This window comes from Vulpes vulpes, chromosome 12 (genome assembly GCF_048418805.1).
Source record: "Vulpes vulpes isolate BD-2025 chromosome 12, VulVul3, whole genome shotgun sequence".
Classification (NCBI taxonomy): Eukaryota; Metazoa; Chordata; class Mammalia; order Carnivora; family Canidae; genus Vulpes; species Vulpes vulpes.
The window spans coordinates 120643726-120662518 of NC_132791.1; the positions used below are offsets into that span (position 1 = coordinate 120643726).

The 18793-nt window shown below is 39.6% G+C and overlaps 1 protein-coding gene across 13 annotated transcripts in view; it reads left to right on the top strand.

Moving 5' to 3' along the window:
• Nucleotides 1-18793, top strand: part of USP28 (ubiquitin specific peptidase 28) — a 64369-nt gene that overhangs the window by 35588 nt on the left and 9988 nt on the right. For 6 of the 13 annotated variants that reach the window (XM_072729767.1, XM_072729771.1, XM_072729776.1 and 3 more), the window contains exons 7-16: nucleotides 421-558; nucleotides 1421-1494; nucleotides 2381-2457; nucleotides 3871-4019; nucleotides 5823-5950; nucleotides 8807-8902; nucleotides 12483-12662; nucleotides 14201-14421; nucleotides 15569-15639; nucleotides 16994-17222. In XM_072729767.1, the coding sequence (XP_072585868.1) occupies nucleotides 421-558; nucleotides 1421-1494; nucleotides 2381-2457; nucleotides 3871-4019; nucleotides 5823-5950; nucleotides 8807-8902; nucleotides 12483-12662; nucleotides 14201-14421; nucleotides 15569-15639; nucleotides 16994-17222 (1363 nt within the window). Of the gene's footprint in view, nucleotides 1-420; nucleotides 559-1420; nucleotides 1495-2377; nucleotides 2458-3870; nucleotides 4380-5822; nucleotides 5951-8806; nucleotides 8903-12482; nucleotides 12663-14200; nucleotides 14422-15568; nucleotides 15640-16993; nucleotides 17223-18793 lie in introns of those variants that run through there. The other 7 variants (XM_072729766.1, XM_072729770.1, XM_072729772.1 and 4 more) reach the window with 2 other exon arrangements.

Consider the following 18793-nt stretch of genomic DNA (forward strand, 5'->3'; position numbering starts at 1 on the left):
TTCCCTCCCGCTCAGGCATGGATTGCAAAGTGGGTGACCCAATGCTGGAGGCCTGGACCCTTCTAGAAGAGCCTATGGTCGGTCAGCTCTCGCCACAGGACATGGCTTCCTGCCAGCGATCCAAGCCTCGCCAGGATCTCACTTTGGGGATGCATTTTCCTAATGCGAGGGAGGGCAGCTTCAGAAAATAAGCATTTTGCCTTTCCAACAGCACTCCCCTCCTGGCTTCCACATGGATATTTCAGTTTAAGGTAATCCCCTCCATAGACCGGATCAGAGGGCCTGTGGGGTAGTCTGTGTCCTGACTGACCTAGAGCTAGGTAAATGTCAGGGAGGGTTCTCTTACAACTTTTCTCTTTCATGCGTTCTGATTTCCTACATGGGGGGTTGTGAGAGCACACATTGCCATCTTCTCCACAGGAAAAGAGAAATATCGTGTTTATGCAAGAGCTGCAGTACTTGTTTGCTCTGATGATGGGATCAAATCGCAAATTTGTAGACCCTTCGGCAGCCCTGGATCTCTTAAAGGGAGCATTCCGATCACCTGAGGAACAGCAGGTACGAAAAGCCTGTTATCCCCATGTTTCCCTCAAAGTCTGTGAAGTTTGAAGTCACACCTTGTTGCTATCCAGGTGATGTGGGTCCGGGTCAGCTCTGAACGTGACTACACAGGACGGGAAGCAGACTGGGGCTGTTGGAGTAGAGAGGAGGAGGTCAGAAGATACCTCGGTGAATCAGAGCAAAGGGTTGCTGACAAAAGTAAAGCCCTGTGACTCCCCCTGGGCCTCAGAATGGCCCAGATAAAAATCCCATTTGCAGCATCATCTAGACCCTAAGTTGAGCAGCTGTTCTGAGCTATTTCTCTCTCCTAGACATTAGTACTTGCCTTTCTCTATCTTCTGTTAGAAAACACAGCCACTATTGTTAGCCACTTCTGTTAGAAAACACTATCACTATTGGAGGAGCACCTTCTTCATAAAATTTAATTTTCCCTTTGATTATTCAAAGGTCCTACAGTTCTATCGAACACTCAAAATGTTTCATCAGTGTCCTTTCTCCATTCTGACCTCCTCCTGTTCTACAGCACTAGAATCTGTTCTCCCAACCTTTTTAAAAAATTTTTTTATTTTTATTTTTTATTTTTTTTAAGGCCTACCTAGAATATTTTGTGTGTTGTTACAAATAGACGTGGCTGGAATTGGTGGTGTTCCAATCTCCTTGTAGCCACATGCTGGTCAGTGGCTGCTCATCTCTGCAGTTAGCTGGCTTCCAGTGTTCCTTTGTCTCTTCATGCTGCTTGTCCTTAATAAATCCTTCCATAGTAATAGAATCTTAATCATTGGTAGGATTAGGGCAGATTTTTGTGTCCCTAAGTGTGGTACTGGGTCTAACTCTTATGCAATTTGTGCCTCTCTTGTAGCAAGATGTGAGTGAATTCACACACAAGCTCCTGGATTGGCTAGAGGACGCATTCCAGCTAGCTGTTAATGTTCAGTGAGTGTTGAGGATTTTTTTTTTTTTGTATAGCCTTCCTACTCACAGTGGTCCAATGAGAATTATGACATTGAAGGAGGGAGGGCAACTACTCTTCTCAAGTAGGAGTTGCTGGTTTTTGCCAAACTTCGAGGGGGTAACCATTCAGATACTTGTCATTTTTTTAATCCTCCTTGCCTTTGGTTTTTCTCCCTAAAGATGCAGATAATCATCTTAACCTGCCCCCTTTTACTGAAAGGGCCATAACCCTGAACTTTGTAAAATCATAGCCTGTGCTACCCAATGTGTTAAAAGGTCGAACCAATCCTAGATGTGAACGTGGCGGTATAAAACGGGTAAATCAACTTTAATCGTTGCAGTCACTGAAATGAACTTCAGAAGTGAAATTCAGGGCAAAGAATATTCAAAGAATCCCCTTTTGAATGTAGATGGCGAGAAATTTTCTAAATTCTTTTAACTCTAAATAAAAGAAATATACATGATGTTAAGGTGGGCTTGTCCATTTCTGTTGTACTACTGGGAAAACTTCTGTTTATTTGCAGAACTGCGCAAAGAGGGTGGATTCTTGTTGCTTCTGTCCTATTCTAGAATTTATATACATCTGTCACTGGGCGTAGATGCGTTTGTTGAATGTATACAGATACAAGTATTTCTCTGCATGTAGGACTCTCCCGTTAGACTTTCAGCTCCTCACAGCCAGCTCTCATGCCTATATATTTGCTCAATGAGTATTTAAACTGAGCTAACCTGTTACTTTTTGGACCATACTTGGTTCTTCGGAGGTTGATGAAAATGTACTATTTTTGCTTTTGAATGGTGGTTAGGTTTCGTGTAGTGCTTATCTGATCCAAATGATAGAGAACTGTTTTCCTTTTCTTAAAAGCAGCAATCCCAGGAACAAATCTGAAAATCCAATGGTGCAGCTATTCTACGGTACTTTCCTCACTGAAGGGGTTCGTGAAGGTAAATTCTCTGCTGTAATGTTAGTTCTAGACTTGTGTGACTATCTGTATTCGTCAAAAAGGCTTTTGAGTCAGACATTTACGGGTATGGTTCTACCTCTTAGTATGTGTGTAACATGGACAAACTGTGTGAATGCTTGGATCCTCAGTCTGTTCATCTATAAAATGGGCATAGTGTTTATCGCAGAGTTGTTAATTAAACTGTATACTTTGCACAGCCCAAACCTAGTATTAATGTCAGACCTGGTGATGCTACTCAATTTTCTGTGTTGTTTTTTCCAATGTAGTATTTATTTATTTTTTTAAACTTTTTTTTTTTTAAGATTTTATTTATTCATGAGAGACACAAAGAGAGAGAGGCAGAGACATAGGCAGAGGAGGAAGCAGGCTCCATGCAGGAAGCCTGATGTGGGACTTGATCCTGGGACTCTGGGATCATGCCTTGAGCTAAAGGCAGACGCTCAACCGCTGAGCCACCCAGTTGTCCCCCAATGTAATATTTAATCTCAAAAGGTTTTGATGAGTTAGACTGTCAGAGATCTTTCTCTATTTTAGAGACTTATCAAAGCTGCATGTGTAATTGTAAATTTTTTTTCACAATGGAGAATTTTTATCATCTAGATAGAGCATTCTAAAAACCCCCATGAACTCAGCAACCATTAGTCCATGACCAAACATCCCCAAACTCCTTTTTCCTCTTACGCTTCTGATATTCTCTGTATAACAACCCAATACCACTATTCACTCCAAAAAAAATAGCACTTAATATCAAATATCTAGTCAGTGTTCAGGTATCCAAGTTGTTTTATAATTTTATATACGGGGCGGGGGTGTGTGATGTGTTATTTTTACAATTTATTTTATTCAGGATCCAAATGTGGATCATTTATATTTAGTTGATTTTTAAGTCTCATCAAAATCTTGGTCTTTAAGTCTCTTATCAAAATCTCTGCACTATGCCCCCAGTCTCTTTCTCCCTTGAAATGGATTTCTTAAGAAACCAGATTGTTCTCTGAGATTCCCCACAGTCTGAAATTTCGCCGCTTGCACATCTATGATACAGGTTAACACGTTCCTCTCTACCTCTCTTTTTATAAATTGGTAGTTGGATCTAGAGTTTGACCAGATTCAGGTAAGGCTTTTCTTGGCAAGACTAGTTCGCAAGAGGTGGGGTAGTCTTTGATCAGGAGGCACGTAATGTCTGCTGGTCTTTCCTTTATGACAGTAGCAGTTATTTATGGTCAATGCCTGGACCCACCGGTTCATTGGAAGTTGCCATACAGGCTGAAGGACGCTTCTAAAGCTTCTCAGCGAGTTACTAAATTAGGAAGATACTGTCTGTGTGGTGCCAGAAAAAAAGTCTTTAGATAATACTAGTGAGGTCTTTAAAAAAGCAATCTGTTTCTTTGCCTAGGAAAGCCCTTTTGTAACAATGAGACCTTCGGCCAGTATCCCCTTCAGGTAAATGGTTATCGCAACTTAGACGAATGTTTGGAAGGGGCCATGGTGGAGGGTGACATTGAGCTGCTTCCTTCCGATCATTCGGTGACGTATGGACAAGAGGTAAGCCGGATATTTTTTTTTATTTGCTGTGCCAGTGACAGAGCCAGTTAAGCAGGGCTGAGGCTTTTTGGCAAACTGTCTTCCCATCAGATGTTAAATAACTGTACACTTACCAGATGTCGAACTAGCCTGAAGTCTCTCGTGAGTTGATATGCATTAGTCAGCCTGAGTGTTTAGTAAATAAATTCTTTACTGAAAGTATGAATTTGAGTTAATCATATAAAGGTTGTATGCTGCTTCTGATGATGTTTTAAGTATGATCAAGTTTCTCTTTTTCTGTTGAAGCCTACCTGTACCAGTAGGGAGAACCCACTGCCTCCATATTTTCGGAGGGTAAAAGTACAGTGATTAACTCCTATGGTATGCCATTTAGAATATTTTCCCTATTATAATATTTACTGTTCTTCATAGTAAATTCTGCCTTTGCTTTAAAAAATTTTCAAATTTAATATTCATTTATTTTTGTGGGTTGGAAAGAAAAGGGGAAAGTTAGAGGGGGAGAGCAAGAGAAACTAATGCCTGAGAATTCCAGTTGGGTTAGGGATGAGTGAATTTGGAGCATAACTGTGGATAATAGCATACAGCTTGGCTTGATCTCCTTTCATATATTTTGAAATAAAACTGTGGGCTTATGGGAGTCTAACTCAGTCATTACTATAGGAGAAAGCAGAGCTTTTCCTGATTGATGTGAGCGTTGTCGAGGGCATGAGTTCAGGGCAGCGTGAGCACTAGGAGAGAGCTACTGCTTCCCCTAACACCTGCTTGGGGGGCACAACGTCAGTCCTGCCTGGACACAGCTGAGGCATGCTCTTACAAAAGAGAAGGGATGTTCACCAGCTCCTTAGACCTGGAGACCTTTATTCAAGAAAGGGAATGCTATTTTAAAAAAAGAAAGAAAGAAAATCATTATGCTTATGTAGATTTACCCCGAGGTAGTCAGACAGGCTGTCTGGATTCACCTCATGCCAACAAGAGAAGGGAACTTAGCTGTTTATACCTTTGGTAGAGTGAGTGTCTCAAAGCTGTTCTTGCAGACTGCTGGCATACAGGTGAATTGAACAGAAATGCCTCTCCTGGTTTAGCTCTTCCATATCTGTGGTCAGGAGCAGTTGAGATATTTTTTTATAAGTCAGTGCTTTCTTTTCTTGAAGCTCAAAATCACACCCTGGGTTGATTTGACCAGGTCCCTCCTGAGATATTTAAAGTCTTAAAAATCAAAGATTTTCTCAGAAACTTGAGCACTCATAATCATGAGGCTATTTCAAGTTTCTTGTTTTAGAAATAAAGGGGATTCAAATTATGGTTAATAGACTGTAAATAGTATATATGTTCACACATATATACTCAATATATTCTCTGAGCTGATTTCGTGGAGATAATTGACTCCTTAGGTATATATATGCTGCTAAGGTCCTACTTTCTGATTCTTCGGTTAGGCTAGCTGATATCTTCTAGGCTTTGACCCTCTTTTGAATACTGATGACTTAGTGAGTAAGTGGTATAGATTCTTGGTGCAATTTCACCTATTTAAGGGCAGTTATTTCCAAGGATGATAGTTGAGTAAAATGTTGTTGACTGGCTCATAAATTTGAAGTCTTGAGGAATGTTTAACCACATTTTCTAAGAGGGCATGATTCTAAGTGGTCATTTTAATATTTGGGATAAATAAACCTGTAAGGTGAATTTGATTTGAATATAAATTCTATATGAGAAGAAGAAAGTTTGATGAGGGATGTTTTAAATGTGGCTTTTGCTATTTCCTAAAATTAACTTCTGTCTTTCATATTTCTGCTTCTGACACAGCGTTGGTTTACAAAGCTGCCTCCAGTGTTGACCTTTGAACTCTCAAGATTTGAGTTCAATCAGTCCCTTGGTCAGCCAGAGAAAATTCACAATAAGCTGGAGTTTCCTCAGATCATTTATATGGACAGGTGAGTTCTGTGATTGTCTTCTTAATGTATTACAGAAGAAGAATGGGGAGCATTTACTAGTATATTGTGCATAGGAATCATCTAGAGGTCTTGATAATTGCAAATATAGAGTCACTGGATTCATTGGATCTAGGTTGGGGCCCAAGGGTTGTTGGTATTTCTGAGAAGCTCTCGAGGTGATGTGCAAATGCTACATTTGATCTCGGGACCACAACTTGAGTAGGTAGGCTTCAGATGAAAGCCCTGTTCCTTCTAGGGCAAAGAACAGTATGTGGAGTAGCCACAGTGTATTTCTTTCTAATCTCAATGCTATTTGTATTCCTGGAAAAAAAAAAAAAAAAAAACTACTACTTAGACTTATATTGTACACTTTTATTCTTTTTAAAGTCCAGTTTATTGACGTATAGTTTATACACAAAGCAATATTATCATTGTTTAGGTGTAGAGCCAATGAGTTTTGACAAATGTATATAGTCAAATAACCACCAAGGCAGTTGGATATAGCACATTTCCATCCCCCAGAAAGTTTCCTCATGCTCCTTGCAGTCAATCTCTTTTCACCCCTAGGTTCTAGCAACCATTTGTTTTCTGGCTCTATAGTTTTGCCATTTCTAGAATGTCACAATAGTGACGTTATTATTCAGAATACACCCTATTGTGGCTATATCTTCTTACACAGCAGTGTATCTTCTTACATTGAGAATAATGTTTTTGGGATTACTACTCCATATTGAGTAGTATCCCACTATAGTAGTATTCCAATATTTTTTCCATTCACCAGTTGTTGATAGACATTTTGGATGTATCCAGTTTTAGGTTATGAAGAAAGCTACTATGAACATTCACCCCCAAAGTGTTGGTGTGGTTTTTAGTACTTCTGGGTAAAACACCTAGGAGTGAGATTGCTAGGTTGTATGAAAAGTGTATGTTTAATTGTATAAGAAATTTCAAAGCTGTTTTCTAAAACTGTATGATTTTGCCTTCCCACTGACAGTGTGTGAGAGTTCTGTTTGCTCCAGATCTGCCCATAATTGGAATTGTCAGGCTTTTAAATTTTAGCCATTGTAGTGGGTTTGTAGGAATATCTTATTTTTCTCTTGACATATATTTCCCTGATAACTAACAATGGGTTTCTTTTTGCATGCTTAATTAACAGTTGTTTGTATATTTTCTTTGGTGAAGCATCTTTTCAGATCTTTTGTCCATTCTTTAATTGAGTGGGTTGTGTTCATACTGAGTTGTAAGAGTGGGTTCTTTTATAGATTTTGGAGACAGATCCACATAGTCCCTGCCTATGCTGTCTCTTCCATTTTTTTACCACTGTCTTTAGGAGACCAGGAGTTTTTAGTTTTTATGAAGTCTAATTTATCAGTTTCTCTTTTACAGTTTGTGTTTTTGTGTTCTAAGAGATCTTTGCCAACCCAAGGTCACGAAGATTTTCTTCTTTTTTTCCCCCTAGAAGTGACTTAGTTTTAACTATTATATTCATGTCTATGACCCATTTAGAGTTTATTTTTATATATAATATGAGAGAAGGGCTTTTGTTTTTTGGAAGGCAGGGAAAGGAGGCATGTGGATGTCCAATTATCCTTTCCCCCGTTGAATTACCTTGGTACTTTTGTCAGAAATGAATTGAGCATGTAGTTGTGGGTCTATTTCCAGAGTCTGTTTTATCTGTTGTGTCTAATCTTAAACCAGTGACACATTGTCTTGATTACTGTGACTTTACTGTAAATTTTGGCATCAGATCATGTAAATCCTCCAACTTTGCCCCCCCCCCCTTTTTTTTCTTTCAAAATTGTTTTGGCTACTTTAGTCCTTTGCATTTCTAGGTAAGTATTAGAGTTAGCTTGTCAGTTACTCCCTAGTAACTAGTGGGATTTTTTTTTTTTAAGATTTTATTTATTTATTGATGAGAGACACAGAAAGAGAGGCAGAGACATAGGCAGGGGGAAAAGGAGGCTCCCAGTGGGGAGCCCAGTGACGGGACCCTGGGATCACAACCTGAGCCAAAGGCAGATGCTCAACCACTGAGCCACTCAGGTGCCCACTAGTGGGATTTTTTTTTTCACCAGTGGGATTTTGATTGGCATTATGTTGAATGTATAGATGAATTTGAGGAAACTGATGTCTTAACTATTTTGAGTTCTTTAATCCATGAACATGGTATAGCTCCATTTATTTAAATCGTTAATTTCTCTCAACAGTGTTTCTTAATTTTAAGTGTACAGGTCTTACATATATCTAAGTAAGTTTATACTAAAATAATTAATGCTTTTGATGTTACAATGGTTTCTAAAAAAATCCAGCTTTAGATTTCCACCCCCCTTCTTTTTTAATTGACTTTATATCTTTTGACTTTACTAAACTCCCTTACTAGTTCTGATGCATTTTTGTAAATTCTTTGGTACTTTCTGTGTAAATGATTATGTCATCTGCAATGAAAGGCAGTTTTACTTTTTCCTTTGCTATTTGTATGCCTTCCCTTTTCCTCCTTCCCTCCCTGTCTCATCCTCTCTCTCTCTCTCTCTCTCTCTCTCTCTCTCTCTCTCTCTCTCCCCCCCTCCCCCCCTTTCCTCTCCCTCTCCCTCTCCTTTCTTTTCTTCCTTCCTTCCTCACACTGGCCATGCCTCCAGTAAAACAGTAGAAGAGATAAGAGTGGACATCTTTGCATTGTTCCTGGTCTTAGGGGGAAAGCTTTCAATCTTTTACCATTAAGTATGATCTTAGCTATACATTTTCATAGATGCTCTTTGTCTGTTTGAGGAAGTTCCCTTGTATCTCTGATTTGCTGGCACCGTGTGCCATTAATGCTTTTAAATATAAATTGTGTTTGTGGTGTTATCATTTGCTTAGGTACATGTACAAGAGCAAAGAGCTTATTCGAAGTAAGAGAGAGTGTATTCGAAAGTTGAAGGAGGAAATAAAAGTTCTGCAGCAAAAACTGGAAAGGTAAGTCATGACATCTTTGTGCTTAGAAATGTGAAGGAGAGAGTAGAGCGTTACAATTGGATAATTTGCTTAAATTTAAAAATTGTTTTAGAGTTTTTTTAAGTATTAATGAGTGTGTTTTTATACACACATTACACATATACACACATTTTTATATACACAAAATAGCTAAGAAAACTTATTCTCTATGCATGAAGCCACTTATAAGATGATCTGTAGTATCCATGGGTGAATAGTAGTCCCAAGGACTGGTGGGATGCAGAGGCACGGAGTCAGTCCCTGGCATACACGATGGGAGCTCAGCTTCTGAGTTCATAGCCCTTTACTTTTTCTATTTCCCTTGTCATCTTTCTCACAAACACAAGAGAGGTAACTGTCACCATACTTCAGGCCCTCTGTCTTGGGAAAATGTTTTCTTAAGGATCTGGAAGAGATAAAAACACAAACAGAAAGTGCTGTTCTACCTGGAGCAGGTGCTAAGTGATTCCAAGGGCTAACAGTTCTGGCACAAAGTCTTCTCTCTCATGGAGGGAAATCTTCCCCTTTTTTGTTGATTTGTTTCCCACTGATTATTTCTTTGGAATCACCCCATGACTTCCTAAGGAAGAGGAGTCAATGTAATTTCTTTCTATCTATCTATCCCATTGATTTGGCATTTAGAAGGAAATCCCATATAATGTCAATGGTGTTTTTTTCCTCCTTTAGCTACCCCACAGTTTTGCTGTCACCACCACCCTAGTTCTACTCACTCCATTGCTAGGTCACTTACTTCCCTAAGAGGTAACACTTTCCATACCAGCCCAAGGTAGACTCTGCACCCATAAGTCCCCATCTCCAGCATCCTCTCTTAGGGAGAACTTATCCAAGGTGTTCGGTGATGAGTTCTCTCATTGTCTTATATAGACTTAAGCTGAGGATTGATTCCTCAAATACCATCCTCTAAGTGATTTACAGGACTTGATTTGCAGCTATATTTTACTTTTAAGGTTTTAGTGATGCTTTATAAGATAATAATTATTTTTATAGCACCAAATGTACCTGATGCATTATAACATACAAAAACTCAACTTACCAGTAACCAGCAGGGCATTCTGACTTACTTCGATTTTAAAGTAAGTATAGGAGCATTTTCTGTACTACGATGTTACTTCAGGAAAAAAAATGACTTTTAAGGACACCTGACCGGCTCTTTCAGTAGAGCATGTGACTCTTGATCTCAGGGTTGTAGTTTCAAGTCCCATGTTGAGGGTAGAGATTGCTAAAAAAAAATAAAATAGAATCTTTAAAATAAATAAATAAAATGACTTTTAAAATCTCAGATACTTTTAAGGGCAGCCCTGGTGGCCCAGTAGTTTAGTGCCGCCTTCAGCCCAGGGTGTGATCCTGGAGACTCAGGATCGAATCCCACGTCGGGCTCCCTGTATGAAGCCTGCTTCTCCCTCTGCCTGTGTCTCTGCCTCTCTCTTTCTGTGTGTCTGTCATGAATAAATAAATAAAATCTTAAAAAAATAATAAATAAAATAAAATGTCAGATAGTTTTATTTGGGTAATTAAAAAAAAAATCGCTTGTCTCTAAGAGTGACTTGCTCCTGGGAAAATATACAGAAACTGTTAGTGGATGCCAGTAGGAAGTAGAATCGAGATGGGAGTGGGTGACTTTTATGATTTATTTTACACTCTTTTGTATTTGGGTTTTCATACCAGGTGTGTTGCATTACTTTCATCATTAAGCAAAAAGTTCACCATTTCTTCTGTAAGATACCTTGATGTAATGTGAAAAATAAGATGTCATGCATATAGTGTAAACACCTTTTTTGAAACTTTTGCTCTGATTCTACTAACCGAATACAGATGCTGCATTGTATGAAGTAGTGGGTTTAAAGGAATTCATTCAGTAGAACAGAACAATGATTATGTCAGAAAATTGAAGATTAGTTTCTTAGAGAAATATTTTTCCTGAAGTTTTATATAAGTATCATATTAAAATACAGCAAACCTGGGAAGAGTTACAGTGTAAAATGATGGCTTAAAATCCTATCACCTATTACATCTGTGCTGCATTTCTAGTAAGAAAATGTTTTCCTTTGGTCCAAGCCAGTCATGTGTAAAGTAATTGCTTTCCACAAACACTGTGTTTCTGAAGACCTATTAACCATGCCTGAGGTATAGATACACAAGGTTCAGGTCCTGTCTTTAGAAGTTCAGAGCTGGGAGATGGAGAAACTAGATCTTGAAGGGTAAGTAGAGTTCAATAAGCCGGTAGTAGCTGAAATAAAGACAAGAAAATACATCTAAGGAGTAGTACAGTTTTCTTAGTTACATATTTGATGTCCTTTTCAGTAAAAGCCGCAACGCTCCACAGCAGGCAGCTGCTTACTTTTACTTCCCCTTCAAATTAGTGAGGATGAAATGTCTTCTTTGCTCCCTACCCTCTAACCATGTGGTTGACTTTGAATAATATTCTTTTATTTCCCACTGGTATTTTCATTTCATAATGTCCTTTTTGATATGGACACAACTTTCTTTCTTCCCAGTCCTATACCTGTTTCTTTCACTTAAATGGGGAAGAAAAATATGCAGTGCCTCCCTCTCCCTCTCTAATGGAACCCTATAATGATAGGGTTTACCTCTACCAGCCAGTCACCCAGTACTATTTAATTGCTGTCATTACAGAGTTCATCAAAGTACATATTTTGTTTGAGTCTCACTCATCCTGGTAATGCCAGAATATTGGATAGCATTAAAATAATTTGTTAATTATTTTGGTTACATGTTAAAAATATTTATTTATTATTTATTTAATCCCAAAGAAATAGTCAATAATTTATGGTTGGCCTATGCTGTTGAATGCATGAATAAGAGGGTACTGAGGACCCCCTAGAAGAAAGATTTGCCAGTTTTCTTAAACTCTGATCTTTATTAACACCTTTACATTTCCAGCTTTCTTTCATTGTTCCTAATTTCTTTTTTTTTTTTTTTTTTTAATTTTTATTTATGTATTATAGTCACAGAGAGAGAGAGGCAGAGATACAGGCAGAGGGAGAAGCAGGCTCCATGCACCGGGAGCCCGATGTGGGATTCGATCCCGGGTCTCCAGGATCGCGCCCTGGGCCAAAGGCAGGCGCCAAACCGCTGCGCCACCCAGGGATCCCCTTGTTCCTAATTTCTAATTTCCAAGTAGGAGCCTTAAGGGGAGCCTTGGTTATAAAGCCTTGGGTACCAGTTCACCAACATTATTTTCAGATATGAGTACTGCTAATATATCTGTTTTCCTTTAAGACAAAGAATTTACTTTTATTATGCCCAGAGCCTGGATGTGATGCAACATCAAGAGAAAGCGTAGCAGACACGGCTTCAAGCAGGAGCCCGTTTGAAATGTTTTCTCCCAGATGTAAACATGTAGATCATTACCAGTTTTAACATTTGTACTTAGAGAATTCTCACTTTGCAGACTGACGCATCAAATACTGCACAGCCTTTAGGAATAAGTCTTTTCTACACAGTAAGAGATCTTTTGTCAGCAAGCCACAAAGTACTAGATGCACTTGGCCAATAGAGCACCATTGTCTTTGCCTCTTAGGTATGTGAAGTACGGCTCAGGCCCAGCTCGGTTTCCACTCCCAGACATGCTGAAATACGTTATTGAATTTGCTAGCACAAAACCTGCCTCAGAAAGCCCCACGTGTCAAAGTGATGCACACATGACGTTACCACTTTCTTCCGTGCACTGCCCAGTTTCTGACCTGGCATCCAAGGAAAGGTAATGAAAACAAGTGTTTAAAATAGTACACATTTGGGGGGTGGAGGGGCACCTGGCTGGCTCATTTGGTGGAGCATGTGACTCTTGATCTCAGAGTTGTAAATTCAAGCCCCATGTTAGGTATGGAGATTACGGGACGCCTGGGTGGCTCAGCAGTTGAGCATCTGCCTTTGGCTCAGATCATGATCCCAGGGTTCAGGGATCGAGTGATCGAGTGCCACATCAGGCTCTCTGCAGGGAGCCTGCTTCTCCCTCTGCTTGTGTCTCTGCCTCTCTGTGTTCTCATGAATGAATGAATAAAATTTTTAACAACAACAAAAAAAGGTATGGAGATTACTTAAAAATAAAATCTTTTTTTAAAAAAAGATAGTGGGCAGCCCGGGTGGCTCAGCGGTTTGGCGCTGCCTTCGGCCCAGGGCCTGATCCTGGAGACCCGAGATTGAGTCCCGTGTCAGGCTCCCTATGTGGAGCCTGCTTCTCTGCCTGTGTCTCTGCCTCTTTCTGTGTCTCTCATGAATAAATAAAATAAAATTTTAAAAAGATAGTACACATTAGGGCTTTTTGTTTTATTTGAACTGTGTACCATCTTCCCACCTGATAAGCACTCACCCCATGAAGAGGGCAAAAGCCATGAGTTCCTTGTCTTAAAGGGAAGGGTTTGTTCCCGTGTAGTTGGGAATGTTTCTGATTCCCACCAGGGTGCTCACTTGTCTTGCCCACAGGATAGTTAGGATTATTTCAGAGGCTTCTTGAACTGCCTGCAATGGTGTCCATGCCCCACCAAGGTCACCTTGTTTTGAACCAGCAGTACGCTCGCTGCCTCTCAATCCCTGATCTTCCAAAACCTCTCATTCTCACATCCCTGAGAAGGATGCTCAACCAAGTCAACCTCAGGGAAAGACTTACTCATGAGTAGACAATTAAAACAGTTAAAGAACTGGCTAGAAATTGAAGAGGACAGCCAAGAGGGGCTTACTTGTGTAAGAACCAAGAGACCAAGTCACATGAGCCCAGATCAGATATGATGTGTGTGTCCTGGCTAATACCATCACTAGAACCCATGGTGAAAAAAGCCCATACTTCATATTTATTGCTTCTGTGTGTTTTATTCAGTTATCTGCATCGTGGAAACTCTGTTGTGATTCCTTGATTCTTCCAGTCCAGTCTTCTTTGTATTCTTCCTTCATGTTCCTTCTTAGAAGAAGTGGTTAGAGAGCATGAACCATAGACTCAGATCTGGGTTTAAATCCCATAATTTACTAGTTGAGTGAGCTTAAGTAAGTTACTTAACTTCTCTAAACCTTGGGTTTGTCATTGGTGAACTAGGGATGGCAACAATATCTGCCTCATAAGCAAGTTGTATTAAATGAGGTGATGCATATAAAGAAATGGTTTGGTTCAGTGCCTTTATAGAGCAAATATTCATTAAATTATAGCAGTACTTTTCCATGTAGCAGTTAGTTTTACAAAGCACACTAATTGAGGCCAAGGCATATTTTGGAAATTATCATGCAAATACAATTTTTCTCTTTTTTCAGTACAAGTAAGGAAAGCTCTTCTCAGGATGTTGAAGGTACCTTTTCTTCTCCTGAAGATTCTCTACCCGAGTCTATTGCAATGAATAAGCCACTTACATCTTCCCGGTCTTCCATGGAAATGCCTGCACAGCCAGCTCCTCGAACTGTCACGGATGAGGAGATAAACTTTGTTAAAACCTGTCTTCAGAGGTGGAGGAGTGAGATTGAACAAGATATACAAGGTTGGCTCTCTAAAAACTTGTTGGACAACTAACCTTTCCCTTTCTGCTGGAAGTTAGGCATAAATGATGGAGAGGCACAATTCAGGCACACGGTGATTGGGACTGCTTTTGTACTTTCAATTCCTTCCAGCATACAACTGCGGAAAGATCCCTCCTAGAAACCCTCCCCCAGATTTCTGGGAACTCCTGGGACTCTTAGACATTTGTGATCACTGTCAGGATTTTTCTGCATATGCTGGTTTCTGTTCCTATAGTTTATGTGAACCCAGGCTTTACTTGACCCAGACTTAGAATTTAGCACTCCTAGGGGTGCCTGAGTGGCTCAGTGGTTGAGCATCTACCTTCTGCTCAGGTCGTGATCCTGGGGTCCTGGGATCGAGTCCTGCATTGGGCTCCCTGCATGGAGCCTGCTTCTCCTTCTGCCTGTGTCTCTGCCTTTCTCCGTGTGCCTCTCATGAATAAATAAATCTTAAAAAAAAAAAAAGAATGTAGCGCTCCTAGATTTCCCTTTTTTATGAGTCTTGTGTATATGAAGCATGTTTTTACTGAAAGCGAATGAGGCAGAGAATGTTTGAGCAATGTACACAATGTAAAATGGAATTATTCAGTGTTCTGTTTTTAAAAATCCTTTGGCCTCATCATGTTGCTCAGACTTCCCTCCTGTTCCTTTCTCCTTTTATCTAGGGAGCTAAATAAATAAATTAAAATAATCAGATCAATCAAATCACATAATCACATCAGTCAGATCAAATTAAATCATCAAACCCAGATTCCTCCCAAGTTCTTACCACATATATTTTGCCTTGCCTTTTGCCTTGCCTTCTCCTCTCTCGTCCTATCTTAGGGACATGTATTTTATACCCAGAGTGACCCATTAAGGTCTTTTTCTAAATAGAGGTGGTTTCTTTTGGGAGAAATTCTGGTGCCAAGTAGAAGAGATAATTTTTTTAACCTTTGATGGAATTATGTTAAGCTAAAAGCACTAGGTGCCTTGAAAGCCTGTACTCCTTCGTGATTCATAGAGTATAGCTGAAATTGTCAGAACCCAGGCACAGAGAATCCGTGCTCTTTGCTTAGCTGAAGCACCCTGTGTGGCATAGAATGACATCATTTTAACTATGTTTCTTGTTTTTTGTTTCTTTAACAGATTTAAAGAATTGTATTGCGAGCACTACCCAGACTATTGAGCAGATGTATTGTGACCCTCTCCTTCGTCAGGTAGAATGAAAATTGATGGGAAAGTAGTTAAGGCATGTCCCCCTGTACTGATGGTAGATCCAAAAGAAAATTTGATAGTTTTCTTTTAGACTGACTGGGAACCTCCCTGAGTTAGAAGAATAAACTTAGGACAGAAATAGGTATTTTTCGATTTCTTTTCAGGCCAAAACAAGGATTGTATCTTCTACTAACAGTAACATTTAAAACAGATTTGTTTTGATTCTGCCACATGTTATTTTTTTCATATAGTAGAAAGGTTTGCTGTCAAGTGTTAAGAAATTTCTCATAAAGTGATAATTGAAATCGTGTGGTGGGGAAAACCCCAGGCAGGGATTGGTTCCGCACCCTTTTCCCAAAGTATCATCATCCTTGGTGATGCTTGGCTTAGCAGCGTGCTTTCAAGCTTTGTTTCCCTGAAAATCCCAGAAGGGAATGTGGTCAGGGCAGAAATTTTTATTGTCCACATAAATTTTTGTTTGGGATAACATCGTGAGCACAAAGAGGATAAGATGCTGCAGTCAGGGCCCGAGTGCTCAGTGTAGCCTCTTTGTGCGTGGCTGGAGGAGAAGAACCCTGTCAGCTGCCAGGTCTCATGGAGGCACAGCAGGAATGCGCTGTGTAAATCTTGGGTTTTCTTCACTGACCCTTCTGTGTTTCAAAAATTTCCCCACCAGGAAAACCTGTGAAGGTACTGACTGAATGATTCTCTGGCTGATTTTTCTTTTTTTTCATCAGTACCTATAGCATTGCTGTTTTTCTCCATCTCAAAACAAATGCTTTTCAAACACAAACAAACAAGTATGGAATTGAAAGGGTCCTCACCCCAGATAGGTGGATGAGTCACTCGGCAGGTGAAATGTAGGGATCATATGACTGATTCATGATGAAACGTGCTAACGTGAAATTCGGTACCAAATAAAATCAGTGTAGAACAAGAGAGCCGCTAAACATGCTGTAGGTCCTAAATGCAGCGCATGTTTCTCAACGTGAGTGGTGAAGGTGATTTCTATTTTTAAATAAACTGAATTTGGGATTAGAGGGATGCATAGATCTGTGTTATCTTTGACTTGAGATCTGCAATTGAAGACTTTAAAGAGTCACCAAAGAGGTCGTCTCGTTCAGACGTGTGGTTTTAAAGATTCAGGAATTGAAACACAATTGGTAGATTCCAAGACTGTATTTTTGTTCATACTGTATCGTCAAGGTACTTACCGTTAACCCTATCTCAAACATGTGTATAAAATAGTCAATTTTCTTATGTCTGCTAGCTGGCCATAAGTTTGAATTTTAATTACCTAAAATTTCTCATTTACTTTGCTTAATCTGACTCAGGAAAGTATCTTCTCCTTGGCAGGTGCCTTACCGCTTACATGCTGTTCTCGTCCATGAAGGGCAAGCAAATGCTGGACATTACTGGGCCTATATTTATAATCAGCCCCGACAAGTCTGGCTCAAGTACAATGACATCTCTGTTACTGAATCTTCCTGGGAAGAACTTGAAAGAGATTCTTATGGGGGCCTGAGAAATGTTAGTGCTTACTGTCTGATGTACATTAACGACAAGCTACCACACTTCAACGCAGGTAAACATAGTGTAGTGGAAGCCAGAGATGGGGAAAATCTCTACTGCTCACAGAAGGGAACAGTCTTGTGGTTTAAAAAAAAAAAAATGTTTTTTAACTACAATTTATTATAAAATAATAATGTATTTTACAAATAACAGCATAAAAGAGAATTAAGAAAAAATAAGTTTGCTTTCCTGTTTCTATCCTGGAGCCTGGCATGTATTTGTTCTTAGGTTTCTTACGGAGTATTCAGGAAGTGAGATTTTATCAATATATATCCCCACCCGATTTTCCCCCAAATGGGACATTTTCGTTCGAGCATCTTTTTCATCACTCATATGTATTAGGTAATCTCTCTATTTTTTTAATCTTTGTATTTTTATAAATAGAACCAACTCACTCTTTTTAACAACTGCATCATAATTCCATCCATAATTCCATATATAATTTTTTAAGCCAGCCTCCATTGACAGACCATTATATTGTCTCTAGTTTGTTTTTGTTTTTTAATTTTTTAGGGACATCCTTGTGCACATGTTTTTGAACCCTTTGAGAATAGCTAAATTTTAGTGGCTTTGCCTGAACAATTTCATACTTCTCATGATACTATAATTGTGAGAGCAATCATTATCATTTATATTGGAACTTTACTACTTACTATGTGCTTTCAAACTTTATTTCTCTCATAACTGAAAGCTCTAAAAGACAGGCTAGGAATTATTCTTGCCAGTGCCAATGTGTTCCAGCTGAGGTACTCTGCTCCTCCAGACTCACGGCCAGTGAACAAATGGCAGGCCCAAGATTCAGATCCAGTTCTGACTAAATTCTGTGGTGTGAGGGGTGCCTAGGGAGCTCAGTTGGTTAAATGTCTGCCTTTGGCTCAGGTCGTGATCCCAGGGTCCTGGGATCCAACCCTGAGTCTGGTTTCCTGCTCAGTGGAGAGTCTGCTTCTCCCTCTTGCCCCTCCCCTTATGCTCTCTCTAGCTATCTCTCTTTCTCTTTCAAATAAACAAGTAAAATCTTAAAATAAATTCTGTGCTTTCTTCCATTTACATTATTCTCTCTTCCTTTTACATTTTCTGGGAGAAGTCTTGTGAGCAGCATTTTGCATCTAAGATCATGGAAGACTTTTCCGTTTCATATTCAGACTGTACTGGGTTGAGTAAGTAAGAAAACAGAAGGCATTTTGTTCAGGCGTGCACTGTCTTTCTGATCTGCTGGTGTGGCCAGGGACAGGGGAGAGAAAGAATGATCACTTAGCAGTAACTGCTCTTCATAATTGCATCTCTGCAGCACCAGAGCAGGGACAGCTGCTTGTGGGAGTTGTACAAATGACTGGACTATTGTTGGTAGTGTATAGGAGCCTTGTTATTACATATATGGTTCATTTTTATACTATAGAAACTGATAAATGGAAACTGTCATTTACTTAATGAAAAGACGAATTAAAGGCAACCCGGGAGTGGATGTGTTGTTCTACTGTAAGCTTCTTGTTTTTGATTTGGTCACAGGATTAGAAATGAAATTTCGAGGTTCCTGGCTGGCTCAGTCGGAAGAATGTGCGACTCTTGATCTCCAGGTCATGAGTT